This window comes from Anopheles coluzzii, chromosome 3, assembly GCF_943734685.1.
Source record: "Anopheles coluzzii chromosome 3, AcolN3, whole genome shotgun sequence".
Lineage (NCBI taxonomy): Eukaryota > Metazoa > Arthropoda > Insecta > Diptera > Culicidae > Anopheles > Anopheles coluzzii.
This window is the reverse complement of record NC_064671.1, coordinates 30,778,857-30,795,406: the sequence shown is the minus strand read 5'-3', so window position 1 is coordinate 30,795,406 and position 16,550 is coordinate 30,778,857. Positions and strand designations below refer to the sequence as shown.

At 42.2% G+C, this 16,550-nt stretch overlaps 1 protein-coding gene across 1 annotated transcript in view; it reads right to left on the bottom strand.

Moving 5' to 3' along the window:
• Nucleotides 1-16,142, bottom strand: part of LOC120959422 (uncharacterized) — a 63,960-nt gene extending 47,818 nt beyond the window's left edge. The window contains exon 1 of the mRNA XM_049610309.1: nucleotides 14,819-16,142. Within this exon, the coding sequence (XP_049466266.1) occupies nucleotides 14,819-14,851 (33 nt within the window). The 5' untranslated portion in view covers nucleotides 14,852-16,142. The remainder of the gene's footprint in view (nucleotides 1-14,818) is intronic.
• Between the last annotated feature and the right edge of the window lie 408 nt (nucleotides 16,143-16,550).

Here is a 16,550-nt window from a genome sequence, read left to right as displayed (position 1 = left end):
CTGCTGTTGCTGCTGCTGCTGGGCTTTAGTCTCAGTGGGAATTTTCAGCCAGCTTCCAGCGGGTTTTTTCGGTGCGTGTAAATATTAAAGCAGTACAAATGGAAGTAAATGCACAACAACTGAATTCCTGCCTTACACAAGTACAAGTACGTGGCAAGCGCACTGATATGCTCGCACCGGAACCATACCGACATGTGCCTTGTAAAGCCCGTCCGACAGACATGCCGAGCAAGGGGGAAAAGCCTCCCATTTTCATGGCCATTGAAGCAAATTTGCTAGAACGTTGAACAGCTGCGCGTACGCGATATGATGTAAGGAGAGACAGAGAGATAGAGAGGGTCTGAATTTGATTATTTTTGTTAACACCTGAAAAGCTCATTTCCCGCGCCTGGGGGGAGTTGCCGTTAAAGCGGATGAGAAGGTTAGTACCGATTATGAAAAGAAAATGCTTTTACAGGCAGGGCTCGTTTGCCTACACGTTTTGGACGTAAGCAAAACTATTGGTTTGAAGTTTTAGAAATAAATTAAAAATAAACAGCGCTTTCTGATTAAACTGTTCTCGTGCTTGTTTTGTTTGACAAATGATTGACGTTGATCGAGTGGACATTTCTATTGAAATTGCGCCGCAGTCAACAAAGCCACAAACATTCACCCAGATTTGACATCGAGCCGGAACTGCAACGATTAATTGGTAGAAGCAAAAAAAAAAAAAAAAATCCCGGCAGTTTATGCAAGAAAAGGTGTCAGTGAAACAATCCGGTGGGTGGTGGACAAACGTTATTTGTGTGTCCATTTGCTTACTCAATTAGCTCAATGAAGCTGCGAAAGGAACGAAAGCGAGGGAGCAGCGATGGAGACAAATGGTAAGGGGAGGTAAGGTCGTCGCGTCTGGGGAAACTAATGGCGCGGGGGTTAGGTTAGATGGTTAGACAATTTAATTATGAACCGTGGTTGTTGTTAAAATAATTGCCTTTATGTATCTGTATTTCAACACATCGCAGACGGGACACATTATTGAGGATTGACGGGAAATATAGGCTCTCCAGTGTGTGTAAGCAATATGGCACTAGTCAGACAGAAAGCAACCAGACAGAATAGACACACGGAGGCGTCAAGCAAGATTATGAAGTGTCACATAAAGTTCGCAAAACCACGGCTGACCTAGAAGCGAAACAGGAGAACAGCGAGGAGGGGTTGTTTTGTGCCATTGAGTAACCAGGGAGGGTGGTGATCACAAATATTAACCGAATGTAGGAGGTGGTTGACGGGAAGCAAAGGGAGGTTTGGGGGTTAACTGCTGCATTCCAGTAGGCATTTGCAAACAGACAATTGCAACCGATCGAAATGCGGTCGAACTGCGCAAAGCTCTGTCATTTTGAGTTACTCTAGTGTTGTGGTGTTATTAGTTTGTGTTTGTGAATGCTTGTATTAGTGAGAAATCATGAAAAAGATGGTTCAATGTCTATAACAATTGAGAGAAATTTACAAACAATTGTACAGGCTAAGACATAAATTTTGACATCTTTTTATGTTAGTAATTCTTAATTGTTACTAAAATTAAATAAAATTCTAATATTCTATGTTACTAATCGTAGATCGTAGAACATTACTTTTTTTTCAGAAAATTTATTATTTTTTATTTATTTATTTATTTTTATTTATTTTTATTTTATTAATTGCTCGGCCACGTTGGGTTACAGCAATAGTGCTTACTGACTATAGTATACAATTATTCACGAAGGAGTTGGAAGGAGTTAATGGTACGGAAAAGGAGCGAAGACGGGATCGGTAGACAGGATAGGATATGTTGAAATCGAACAGATCAGAAGTACTATTAAAAGACGACATAGCTCTTACAAAAGGCTCATTGCGAGCAAAACGTGTACGACATATAGGTAACTGGAGACGAAAACGATAACGTATGGTGCGACAAGGTGATATGTGATATGTTTTTGATATGTTTCAGTTCTATCACCAAAAACTGGCCATGCCATTTATCTTAAAATTATTTCAAAGGACTAGATTTCTGTCAAATGTAATTGAAATTATAAAGAAAATCATATTTAAAAAACTTCTACAAAATTATTCTATTATCTTATACTGTTTTGATCTATTTAAAAAAATATGATTTTTTAACTACTATCTTATAGTGAAAGGAATTCTGTTGCTTGGTTGAGATGGTGGAAATTAAGGGTTTCAAATCATATAATGGAGTAGTTCAATCTAGAGGTGGGCATTTCGGTTCTTTTAAGTGAACGTGAGAGAACCGAATCGTTCGATGCTGTGAACGGGAATGTGATTTCGGTTCTTTTGTTCTTTTGCAAACAGTTATACCTGTAAAGTATGTAAATCAGTACACTATTCGAAAATCGTTAGAACTACAGATTAATTCGTTTGTCTGATCAGATGAAAAGCTAGCCAATCACCCAAATAGATTAAAATAGACCATTTCTTGTTTTGTCTCTAAATTTATGAATGTTGGAAGGTTTTTCTATTCATTACTGCAAAATGATCATGAATGTTTGCACTTATTTTCATGTTTTTTTTTTATTTTTATTTTTCAAAAGAACCATTGCGTTCATCGCTTGTGAACCAGTTCATTCATTCTTTTTTTCACGTAAACTGAATGAACCGTACGGTTCTTGATCATTTGGCACACCTCTAGTTCAATCACGTAAGGAAATGTTGCAAATCGACAGCGGAGTGTTGAAATCATTCAATGAAATATGTCAAACAGGGGAATTTTGCATGATGGCTGTGGAACTTTGCAATTGACTGTTGTGGAGTAGCCGGTGCAAGCGAACCGAATCATTTTACTCAATTAAACTGAATTATCATGTTTAATAACAACTCAGCAGCAGCAGAATTTATTCATTTTATCATATTAACTCATGGATACCACGTGACAAATTCTCAAAATGATGTTTTTAGAGCACAAATTCGTTAAAAAAAATCAAAATGAGAAAAGTAATTACAGCCATGATTGTAAACACTTTAATCTGTTTTTTTTTATTATTATTTAAAAGCATGTTCATGTTTTGCTGAAGTTTTAGAAACTTTACATCCATGTGTTTAAAAACAAAAACTAAAACCGGGTATGTTTTGCTTCTCATTGCCTTTCATGGCTCTCGAAAGGAGCTTTCATATTGCTTACAGTCCACAACACAGCAAACGACTACTCCCTTTTGCTGGAGCTTTTTTTTGTACTTCGTGATGTGCCACCTCACCCGAACCTCTCCTTGTTGTCTCCCTTTGGGGAAGTTTTGGTCTACCCTCATACGGACCCGAAACCACGAAAGCACTACGCTGCCTTATGTTATTGCTCTCACAGCCCAATGATCAGTATGCCCTGCGACACATATTTACCTGGCGGCGGCGGCACCACACATTCCTGCCGCACATTTCAGCGCCTTTAGCGTCAGCGTAAACACACCACGAGAAGCCGCCAATAGGAAGAAAACATAAATCACGATCCACCGTGCGATCGGCAAAGGGTTCAAATGCCTTAAATGGAGTGCGCCCGTGCGGTGGACGACTAGCAGCAAAAAGAACATGTTGCACCAAATCACACTACGTGTAGCTCATAAAATCATCGATTTCACTTTCCATTTCGAAGGTGGTGGTGGTGGTGGTGGGAGATGAAATGTCTAAAGCTATATAATACAAGCCGGCACGACATCGAGAACCACCCAAAATGCACTCACACTTTTTGGAAAAGTCCCAGCGTTTCGTTTTCGTAATTTGCAACGTCATCATACACCGCAAACTACACACGAGCACGATCGGTTGCAGTTGATGTCGGCGACAAGATTAGCCCCGTGTTATTGGGAGGAAAATGATGAAAATATCCAGCTGTGCGCTGGCTGTGCACACGACTGCCAACAGTACAACCATAACAAGAGCAACCCACTTGAAGGATTATTATAGAAAATAGAAAAAATAGGAAAAACATATGCCTGCACTTGACGATTGAGGGAATAGGAGGGAAGTGAAGGAGACTTGGCTCTTGGGTGCACATTTTTATGAGTCAACATATAAATGAAGCGGTGTACCATTCGCTAGTAAATTGTGGCGAGGACCACCAAACGAGCCAGATCACATAACGAGCTGAAATCAAACAACACACTATAATAAGTCGTGTTTTCGTGTTTTCTTCGTGATCTGCCCTGCCATTGCCATACTTGGTGGACGGCTCACGACAGAAAGCATTTCTCTGATTTTGGCAGTGTGTGAGAAAATTTGCCAAAAATTGTCCCAAAATGAGTTATGATGCGGAGCGATCAAACGATTGCATCACAAAACGAAAGGATGTTGATCTCTCCTTCCTCTCTTGGTCCGAAATCAATCTCAAATCCGGTGCAGTACACCGAAAGACTAAAATGGCAGCAATTTATGAACTCAAAAGATTAAAAAAATGGTGTGTAGGAGGCACAAGTTCGTTCCAGCGCAGCGTTGTTGCTCTTGTTTTTGGGGGCGAACGCGAAGGCGAAATTTCAATGACACTTGCACCCAGACTTACAGCAAACGAAGCAAATTGGCAGCTGGAAGAGGGAGCAGGGAGGGGAAAAGAATGCCATTACCGTCAAGAGGAATTGCTGGTGGAAGCTGACACAAATTTACAAGAACCTTTCTCCGAGAAGTGATCGTCTGCCGCAGCAATTCGCAGCGTTCGTTGCGAAGCATTTCTCCGCTCTTCGCGATGTGCTTTTTAGTGGAGGGAGAGCTACTTAAAATGTCTTACACAAAGACGTAATTTATGGAGTGAAGATTGATAATGTTGGAGAGTCTTTTTTGTTGGTTCTATTATAAGCAATTGGGGCTTATTAAAGGGATTAAAAATGTTAAATTAGTACCATTTTTAATGAATGTTTGGCCCCAATAAGAAGGGGGGGGGGGGGGGGGCAAACATTCAGTAACATTCTGGGTGACAACCTTCATTTTTATTGCTCAAAGGAGCGAAACTGGAATGTCAAGAAATACCTGTGAGAATGTGATACCAGATACCAGGTCTGCTTGACACTTAGTTTCAAAATTATAGTCCTCCACTCCTCATTATGCCAGCGAGATCTCTCCCAAGCTTTTTCGCCCAACAAATGTCACATTCGTCATCGCCAGAACGCGTGTCTGCTCGCGGTGCAGAGTGTTATCCGAAACCAAACCAAGAGAACAAACATCGACACGAGGACGTAGCACTGTGGGGTTCTGGTAGGTTCATATTTCTCCTGGTCCGATCCAAACAATCTGTCCCCGAGAGCTGTTTGTTTGTCGTTTGTTCCTTGCAAACACACACACACAACCAAACAATAATAACGGAACTCAATCAGTTTGTTTTTGGTTCGGGGCCTCACCTTGCAGGGTTTTCTAGGGATTCTCATAGGAGTGGGACACTTCCTTGACTCTTTCTTATTGGAAGTGAACTTCATATGATAGAAATTGGAGGCACCCTTATGGAGCATCTTATGGCACCCTTTTAGGACAGGGTCCTTGGAAATTCCTATTAGATTTGTCCAACAGGGGTGCTATAGAGTCCAATTCCCATTACATTAAGTTCATTTCATGTATGAAAGAGTCAATCAAGTGTCCCACAGCTCTGATAACTACTGGAAAACCCTGTATTAGCTAATGTCTATTGGAGAGACGACTTTTAATCACTTTTGGGAGGGAAGACATTGAGAAGAAAGAAAAAAAGAACGTGTCGTGTGTGTGTTCTGTAAAAAATAAGAGCTGCACCTAGCTCAAATGCAATTAACGAAGAGAACGGCACACACAGCCAAGAAAAAGCGGAAAGAAGGATGCCTTGCGGAAGTCGAAACAAAAACACGTGTTCGGTGGCAGCGCCCCGTCATGCTACAGCCATTATGCAAATCTGCAGACAAATAGCGCACGCCCAGAGCCCCACGATTTCTTACTCAATGCAAATAAAAGCAAACGCGGACAACGTTTCTTACTCCCAAAAACAGCGCCTTCCTGCCTGTGTGTGCGGTGGAATTTAATAATTATAGCTTCCGATTGCGATTAGAATTTCAACGGTGCTACCAGGTTTTGCGAAAACTAGACACACACACACACACGCACAACTTTGTTGCAATATGAAAACACACCACGCGAATATATCTGCAACAGCTTGCTTTCGTGCTTTCCACCCTTCAAGAAAGCGCCCGTTTTTAGCTTGCAATTTTCGTTTCTCCTCTTCTTCTTCTTCTTCGGCTGCGTGATTTTTTATTGATTCTGATTTGCGGTACCCCGCAAGGGACGTGTGCGTGTCAAAACTAAGCAATTCGACGTCCGTGTTTGTGTGTGTGTGCGTTTTCATTAAACCGGGCATTCTTCGAAAAATCGTTTGATTTTGGCCGCAAGTTTCAAGTATGGTTTGCAACTTTTTGTTTTGCGCCAAAACAGCAATCAGCGGGAGGAATTTAATTAATTGATGCAATTGAAACGACTGCATTAGGTTTTTTTTTGTGTGAGTGGGTAACGATTATTGCTTTTTCTCAACCATGAACAGCGTTTACCTTCTCCCCTTCTGATTGAGAGTGAATTTCATCAATGAAATTACAATTACAGCTCGGGCTCAGTCGAAAAATTAGACGCTGAAAAGTGATTCATCACAAAAGAAAGTGCTGCACAAAATCAAGCCGTCACCACCCTGCCACCTCCCAAACTCCTTTCCGCCAAAAGGCAAAATGCAAATGCACCGTATTGTGCACACGTGTTTGCATAATAAAGGCGCCGAAAAGAGAGAAAAAGAGAGTGAGAGTGCTTTTCTTTATCCTGCGACTATCACTATCTTGGCCTATTATTATACCTTTATCGGGCCGAAAAAATCGTGACTGTGCTTGGCACACGAACGCTAATCAACTGCCTTAACGATGGCGGGCGGAGCTAAATGCTCAAAGCACAATCAAAGATGTAAAGCGTGGCTTCAGTGAGAAAATGAATTAAAAGCTGCACACAAAAAAACTAAAAAAAACGGGAGAGATTTTTATCGTTGCACAAAATTTAACCAACTCGCACGCGCCTAATGGTCTCGCGGGACCTACAATCAATGTAAGACGACACCTTACTTCTTCAGCGTTGCTTGCTGCGTTCGATTCATTGCGTTAATGATGATGATCGATGCTATCGAAAATTAGGCAAGATATGCTAAATTTACCAACACACTCTGGCAGCGCCTCGCGGGTGAGCATACTTTATGGGACATGATGCAGATATTGATCAGCAAATCGGTAAATGAAGCATAACGCAGGCGCTTGGGAGCGAATGTACACAGCCCACTAGAACACCGGCAAATGGCACGGTTCGTTTGGTTCGTATCAAATGTGTCGTTACCTCACCTTTGATGATCGATCAGATCAGATCGGGTTGCTCGCATTACACAATGAGTTTGCTCCACCTGCAAAGGCTACGAAGGAGTAACTTAAGCCCCAACCACCCAACAAAACAACAAGCGAAACCAAGAACAGAACCAATAAATTTTAGGATGGGTTGTTTATTCTAATGTCGAAAAAACAGACTCCAAAACAAATTAAGGCATCGATGAAAAATCCGAACTGGTCGGGTTTTCGATTTGTTGTGCCAGACGGAATTAAATAGCACTAAAAGATGATTAAAAATGCAAACTGCTCCACCTGAGCCAGCAGCTTAATCGATACAGAGTCATAAAGCGCGCTAGAAAACGGGTGTTACTGGTTTGGAGAGCTTTTAAAGTATGGTTTAGACGGTCCCGTTTCATGTAGGGGAAGGTAGGTAAAGACGGACACTGCGGGTAAGATGGACTCTTCTCATAAATGCATGAAAAAGGTAATTTTCGAGTAATTCAACAATGTAGAATCCAAACTGAAGGTAAAACAACACATTTGAGAATATTTTTGGCATAATATATATAAAATTGGTTAAATCCACGAGCAAAACAAATTTTTAATAATGTGCACCCTTGTGGATCTAATTTGACTACTGCCGATCTTAAGCTCTACAACTTGTATTGTTTATATTTCCGGAAGTTTTATTTCATGAATGGGTTGTCGTGATCATTAATGAAAAAACTGGCGAAAGAACGAGGATAAAAGCAATACAAAATATTGTTTTCTGGTGGTTTAAACATTCTGACACCAAAGCGGGAAAGACGGACACCTTGTTGTAGGGAAAGATGGACACCGAATTTATTGATTTTTTTACTTCTTATATCAATTGGTGATGGATATATTTCTTCAAATACCTTTAAAGGCCGGGCTACATTGATCGTACTCGCAAGCGTAATTTTGATTTTCACTAGCGCATCTGGCGGCGGCTGACCGAAGCATTTTGCCAAACAATTTGGAGCCGCTTCAGCAAATACGTTATTTTTCCATGTTTTTTACTAAAAACGGAGGAGAAAAGTTTTGTAAAATATAGATACACATGTTTAGCACGCATTGCATCCATTATTGCAATGGAAAACGATGGAAAAACTACTTAATTTTGAGATCCGGCATGGCCATTCCCTGGATGACCAAAAATAGCTTCCACCAGTCGCCGCCAGATGCGCTAGTGAAAATCGAAATTACACTACGGAGTACGATCAATGTAGCCCGGCCTTAATAAGGGTATTCCGATGCTATAAATCAATCAGTAACTAGAGAAAGTATTGAAACAAGCGAGAAATGAAACACCGGTCAAAATAGTAGCCATTCGTTATGCTATTACTCGCTCGACGCTGATGAGGCGCTTCACGAAATCCAATATCTTCACACGACTTGGACAACTTTAAGCAATAAAAAGATGAGGCATTTATACGACATTGTTCAGGAATAGATGAGAAATTCTATTGGATTACAAAAATCAAATGTTGAATTTTGACAAGGTGGAAATCCAAACTATTAACAAGTCCCTCATGAATACTGGGGTCGTGGACTTTTTGCGGAGTAATTTCCTAAAAGGAAGTTCTAGACTGTTGTTCTGTAAGCTAGAGCAACGTCAGCTGTAAGTGCGCGATATGTCAATAATGCTTTAGATGCTGCATTCTACGATATATTACAAGCGCCGTTTACAATTCCTAAATTCATGGCTGAATGAATCGCCGTTGCAATAGACCAAGAATTGGTTTATAAACGTACCAGGACGTGGAAAGCGATAGAATTTGTTAAAATATTGTAAAACTCTTCACTTTCTAACCTTTTCTACAGGTGTCCATCTTACCCTTCATGGTGTCCATCTTTCCCATATCAGGTGTCCGTCTTACCCGAACATTTCAAAACTGCACGAAAAAAATCATGTTTTTCATTCATGAAAAAAAACGCAAAAATCGATAGAAAATTAAAAGTTTCAACACATTTTCTGGTAAAACATGAGTGTAAGATAATGTATGCACATTTGCATGGTCGTTGCACTTATATATCCCTAGATTTTTACCATTTCCCTTAACGTGTCCGTCTTTACCTACCTTCCCCTAAATGTTTGGTATCAAATTTTCAAACACACAGGTGCTTTGAGTAGCGTTTTTTATGTAGATTTTTATTTTTCAATCCACCTTTATTGAAAGAATCGATCTGTATTTGTATTTCATACACGAACCCAGAGCCCACTGGGTCGCTCCAGGAGGCGATCACTGATGCGAGATGAAGTGATATCGAATTCTCAAGGAAATCTTCCGACAGAAGACTCCAAGTGAGCGTACGCTTTTACATTCCAGTCACGGAAACCCACACATGCCCACGCAAAACAAGTGCAGCGAAGAGACACACAAGGCTTCTTTCTTTCCGAAAAGATGATCATCAAAATGCAAATTTCAAGTGCACTTTACCGGTGCCGCTGCATGGAAAGCGGGTGCTGGGTCATAATATGCCTCTTCTTCTTCTCACCTGCTCTCTCACACTTTCAACCTACAGTGCATCCGAACACAAATGCAACAGCAGCTCAACTGGGGCACACGTACACAAAAGAACGCATTTGATTGATAGTGCGTGCTCTTTTGGAGGGGATGAAAGCTGAACCAGTTTACAATGAACTTCTTCGCCACCCACGTGCGCGTGTGAGTGTACGCCACAGAGAGATGAGCCTTCACAGTCAATAAACATTTGAATTTGAATAGTACGAAAAGGGTTGCGAGAAGTGTGTGATGCTTTCGAACAGCTGAACTTCACCCTTGACACTCTCGGCACGTCACGGAGAAACTGGAAGAGGTGGATGTAAAATTGGAACGGAACTAGAAGCTTAACAATTCATCAATCTAGATGAAGATCTCAGGACCGAGGGAGTGGGTAATAGCAGCTCTCGTTTGTCTACCACTCACGGAGGAAGAGGAAACCAAATCAGAAAACGAGCTAGTTTTTCGTGAGTGCACAACGAAACCTTCGGCCAAGGTGCGCAAAGGTGAAGAAGAGCACACACTGTTCTGTCTACCGAAACAAAGCTCTTTCTTCGGCGTTCCTACGGTTCGGAACTCTGGAAGAGGCTTAAAAGTGCATTACAGCACGGATGGTGCTGTGGAGGTTTCTCTGTCTCTCTCTCTGTCTCTCTGGCAGCAGCCACGTCAAAGATAATTAACGACACCGATCTCATTTGCATTCACGGGTTTCAATCATGGCGGTACGCGGGCTCACACCAAACGACGCCTTTCCGAGTGCAACGATGAATGGAAGCAAGACCTGATCAGACTTCAGTACCGGCAGTAAATTAAGAAAGCATCGCAACAGAGGGCTATTTTTTCTTCTATATCACCAGATTTTAAAAGGGAAAAGGTGAACGCGCGTAATAAAACAGACAGCCGCCATCCGTCAATTAAATTGAAAAAAAAAAAATCAATCCAAAAATACGACGGCAAGACGTGTCCACCCGGCGAGTTGTGACAGTTATAGGAAAAGTTCCTCCCAAAAAGGGTTTCTTTATAGAGAGAAAAAAGGGCAGCAACGGCTGGTGTGAAGCAAGTTGTCCCGGCTACATCTTGAAGGTCGTACACTAAACGTGTACTAAAAAAGCGTTTACATGTTAATATCAGTGGGCCAAGTTGTTGAAGGGTGTTGAAAGCTCTACCTGCCCCCAGAAGAAAGGCGGCAAAAGCCTACGCGAGAGAAGTTTAATGAGTGCCACCGTAGGGCGTGTAGCAGAGTGTATCATTTGGTGCTCCAATACGTTTATTCTCATTGTCAGCTTGGGTGACCGTGTTAGGACTGTGTTTGGGCGATGGCAGACCAAGGATGGCGGCTGGCGGCTAAGTGACAGCACGCGGACAAGTGTCTTAATTGTCACAAAAGGTAAACGGTATATGGTAATGGGCAGCGGGTAGAGAGTTGCATTTCCTGTTTCAGAACCGAACGAAATGAATATCTATTTCTGGCTGATGTTGGTCTGTTGCATGGACTTCAGAAGACAACACATGTTTCAGAAAGGGTAAAGAATGAAGATTTGATGTTATTTATAACAACTAAAATACAAAACGTCACAACTGAAGTGAAGATTGATGGATTACATAAGGAAATTCGGAGATAACTAACCCAAACAGGCATTGAAAGAGAAGACTGTCACACTTTGTCTTTTTGGAGATAATCTATGATAATTCTTAACACTCCAGGCACTTAAATCGTTAGCGAACTTAGATCAATACATTAGCCACATGGCTTACAGTTTATAAGCTAAAAATTTAACTTTTTCCAGAGTTATATCTCGATAAGCGAGTTTACTCTCGATTACTGATCACTCTCCTTGCCGATTAGATTATTCAAAGTTACTTAGATCACTCGTGAGTTTGATAATTCTAAGGAGAGTTAAATCTTGATGAGTGATTGAACTCTTCGCGTCTGCTAGCAACTCACGCAAAGTGAATTAAATCATGTGTGAGTCAAGTACCTCTTTAGCGAGTTAACTATTGATGAGTGTTTAGCATGTCATCTGTTCCGATGACCAACTCTGACACTGTTTTAATGACTCATGACTCTTTCAGCATGTCCGCGTAGGACGTTACGCCAAATAGAAGGAGAAGAAGACTCTTTTAGATTAAGTTGATGATTTGATTTGCCATTGCCACGTGACTATTTTCATCATTAAAACCCAATATGCTTTTGAAGGACATTTGAGGAGACATTTCTACAGGAACATCTCTAGGATAGTATACGACTTCTCAGAGGCATGTGGAAATTATTATGTTTGCACTCATCAATCATATTTGCATTATCTTTGAAAGGTTTTCAATATCTTCATGATGATCAAGGACACATTGAACCATCAGGCATATGTTTCGCAAGCTTGAGCACCAAGGAATTCATGCAAATCACCATATGCTCGGCCCGTAAGATCATTGCCATTTCCCAAAAAGAGCGCTCACCACACCAAACCGTAACCTTCAGGGTCTTCCAAAAAAGGGTAGTGCACGCAAAACGAAAAGCGCTCCACGCTTCAAACCGCACATCGGCAAAGCACACAACAAAACTGGGACACAGCGCTTAGATCATTCATCAACCAGTCACGTTTTACGACGGTTGCAGGTCGTCTTCGGGTCAGAGCAAAACATCTAGCGTACATCACAAAGGTTACAGACACGGGAGAGTACCGTACGAAGTACGGCGACAAGACGCCGTCGCTCCATATCGAGTTTCCGAAAAACTGGAGCAAAACCTACTGAACCTAACCCACCCAAAAGCAACTGGAATGCAACATGAGTGTGCACCACATGTGCACTACAACACATACTCACTAAACCTGATTCCCAGCCCATCGTGGCACATTCCTGTATGGCTGATTTTGGAAGATTACAAGCAGTACGGGATTGGACGGCAACATACACCGAGGGCGGTGACAGAAGTAGCAGAAAAGCCGCAGCCGTTTACGCAACAGAGCAAGAGAAAACCCCTGAACAGGTACCCTTCCGAACATGCGCGTGTTGAAAACCCAAGAGCCAGGTTGAGTTGGTGATGAAATTATGATGTAGGGAAAAGTGCCGTCATTTTTTCCTCTGCTGGTGGAGTTGGCCCTGCTTGAGAACGTGTGAAAATATCAACGCAAAACGAGGACACGATTAACGATTCTTTCCAAGTTATAGACAGTTTTACAACACACGCAGTGCGTTCTTTATGATGTCTTAATGTAAAATGTGATCTGTTTAAATTAATTTCTGACACATCCACGAACTTCTTTACGCATCCCGAGTATTAATACTTGCCATAAAATGTGACGGAAAGTATTTATGTTAACACATACTTTCGGCAGAGTTCGGTAGTTTTATGCTGATGCGTCATTTACGGCCGCCAGAAGCTGCTCAGTCGCAGTCGGTGTATATCGACACCTTTCCACCATAAAACACATCTCTTACATACGCAAGAAAAAATGATGTGATAAATGTACGAGACACAACGACCCTGCTGATGTCCCTCAACACAAGACCTTCCCTACGGACAAGATAACGAGTTTCGACGGAGACTCTTCGCAAGACATTTCGGGGCCTATAAACGCGGTTCGCTCGGTGTGTCATAATAATGTTCTACCGTCCTCCAGGTAGAGTTATCAGGTGGGCGCCTCGTTACAGCTGGCGACGAATAAAAATAAGGAAAGAAGAAAACCATACATACGCATCCAGAAATCGTAACATAGCGTTTGATAGCAGCAAACAACATCGCTCTGATAGGTGTACAAATGGAGTTGAAGGCATGAAAAACGGAATAATATCGGCACGTTACGTTCTCTGGAGTCAAACAATTCTACCATTGTGCCGCGAAATGTCTTCCAACAATTATCACCAAGGGCCAATGATTTCTTCGCGAACGAGGCATTGAAAGGTAAGCCTGGGCAAGGTCACCTACCGTACGATAACCCGCCGTGTGTGTAATTGACTTTGGAAATTAAATAAATTATTGCCTCACCCGGATTGTTCGTGCGGTGAATTGTTAAATCACCAATTTCTCTCTCGACTTCGTCTTCACAATCGTCGCTGCTAATGAAGAGAGACAATCGTCGCGGGCAGCGCAACAAAGACACGCTCCAAAAGAAAAAGGTAGATTTGGGAAATATGGAAAACTTCCCTACCATTTTCCAGGCCAAAAGCACAAGGAAAGTAAGCTAATTTTTGTGTGAGAAAATGCTCTGACATAGGGGAGCTGTTGGGACTGACTTGCGAGACACAACGTATACAGTAGTGAAGAAAAGAAACAGAAGGTGATCATTTCGTCACCAGTGTCAGGTTGATTTGTTCCTAGCAAATACAATCTATTAGTACAGCTCGTTCTTGTCTACCATTGGGACCTACCTCACTGCGTTAATTAATTCCATGAGTTAATCATTAGCGTCAATCGGCTGGGAGCGAACAAGCGAGGACCGATCTGAGCAGAATTAGTGAGACATGGTTTTGCTGGTTTTGGTGACCTTTTGTTCATGCTTTGTTGACCCTAGATGAAGCTTGTTTTGTTTGATAAATGAAGGCAATTAAATTATATGAATGAATCAATTATGTCATGTTGTAAACTTCATTCATCAAATAAAATTGTAATATTTTGTTCCCCCTTTTTTCACCATAAAGTGAAAAAACAAAATACGCAACAGATAAAGCAAACTGTTCAATATCGAACTTACATAAAACACTAAACCACTAAAGTGTTTTACAGCCCCCGATTGTTGGTGGGCAATTTCACCTTCCATACTAACCGATAACATGATTTCATGATCCTCTTTCCCTCAAATACTGCTATAAACTGTGTTACACCCACTGCCCACAATCGAGGTGGCGCATCGGGACACGTCACAGATTAGGTTAGTAGTGTGTGGAAGGTTGTTATTCCACTGTTCCTCCCCTTCGAACCCAACAACCCCTCGTCGTCAGCATCGTTCGCCGCGGATCGTTCTCGCTCGTTGCACTTACTTGATCACAGCGGATGTAATCCATGCTGTTCATGTTGTTGTTGTTGTGGGGTTCGTTGATGCCCTGTGATGCTCACTTTATTTCAGGTGTTGCTGGGTTGCGTCCCCCCTCCCCCATTCGGTTAGCTTCTCATTCCACTCTTTCACAAAAATTGATTAGCAAAGTGAGACGACGCAAATGGACGGCATTTCCACCCTTGCTCAGCAATTGATTTTAACATGTGATCAACACACCACAGCACACTCAAACTACTCTCGGCCTGATCGACCACTCAGAACGGACACTTTATTTATAAACATACACACACCGCGTGGCACAGGATCGGACGTTGAAGCATTGATTTGGGATCACAGACACGCGGGCCAGAGAGACGACCAATGGCGACTGATTAAAGCGGGCGTTATATTTTTATTTTAATTACAACACTTTTTTTATAACTCGGCTTAGTTTTAATGCTTGCCGACGAGCCGGACGAAATTTGACTTGACACTTTCACTCTACCGTGCCGTGAACTCTACACCCCGACCACCCCACACCATCTCCACTGCTAATTGGGGGAATTTATCTCGTCGCGAGAGAAAGCTTTTCCACTTTTCCACTCGATCAATCAGCGAGCGAGCGCGACTGAGCCGGCGGTCGGTAATTTCCAACTTTGAACAGACAAATACTAACTCCCCCCGACAGTTAGTTTAAGTTGAAGTTGCTAGTGAGACTAATTTGCGGCAACGACACTCCTCACAGCGATCGTGCAGTTGGTTTCAATAACAACTTTGACGTTCGGTGTCAACGCAGCAATGCAGCAAATACGTAACGCACACAGACAAAAGTAGCAAATTCTATTGCGCATCCGACAACGAGGCACTTTTCAACACTTTTTTTATTACAACCACTTTAGAATTTGCAACACGTTGTATGATTTATGGAAATTTTCGATAAAAACACGTTTGCTTTCACTGTAACTGTGCACGTGTGGTGTACGCTAGAGACACACACCGAAAACGCGTCCCGAATACCGTCACTAACGCCGTGAACTTGCCAAATGACACCCACTACTACCACACGGTTGGTGTGTCCGGTGTTTTTTCGGTGCTGCGCTCAAAACAATACCGCCCCACACACTATCACAACACCAAACACACAACGCTTGCCGGCGGTGTACAGAGTGTAACAACCACGGAGAGTGCTGCGGCGGAAGAGTAGTCGGAAAAGAGATCTGTTTCGTTTGTATTTTGTTCCGTTCCCTCTCCCTTCATTATCATCTACTTTCTTTCTCGCTCTCTCTTTCTCTCGCTCTGAATCTACACTTGCATGGTGCAGTACACAGCGCATGCTCTAAGTATAGTACTGCGGGGAGATGTGATCTTCTGTAAAAAGGCAGGGCAAAAACGAGCTGAGGTAGGGCACTCTCTCCTTGGCTTGGCCCACAACCGAGATAGGGTGATGGTGATCTGCTTCAACTTGAAAACAACGAAAACCAGCACACACCAACCACTGTCTCCCAGAGCCAGAGGTGATCTTTCCAATACGGCAGGAGAGCTTGTTGGATGCTCTCTTCGATAGTGCACAGAGAGCGCTGTTGGTGGTTGTGTGCACCTTCGGGTCTACCTTTTTCCATCAAACGGATCATTAAATTCATCCCACACGCGAGCACGAGATGGCAAAGTAGAATAATAATTCTATATCCTTCTCACTCTCTCTAGTTCTCCCCCTCTCTCTAGTTGTCTGATAGCAA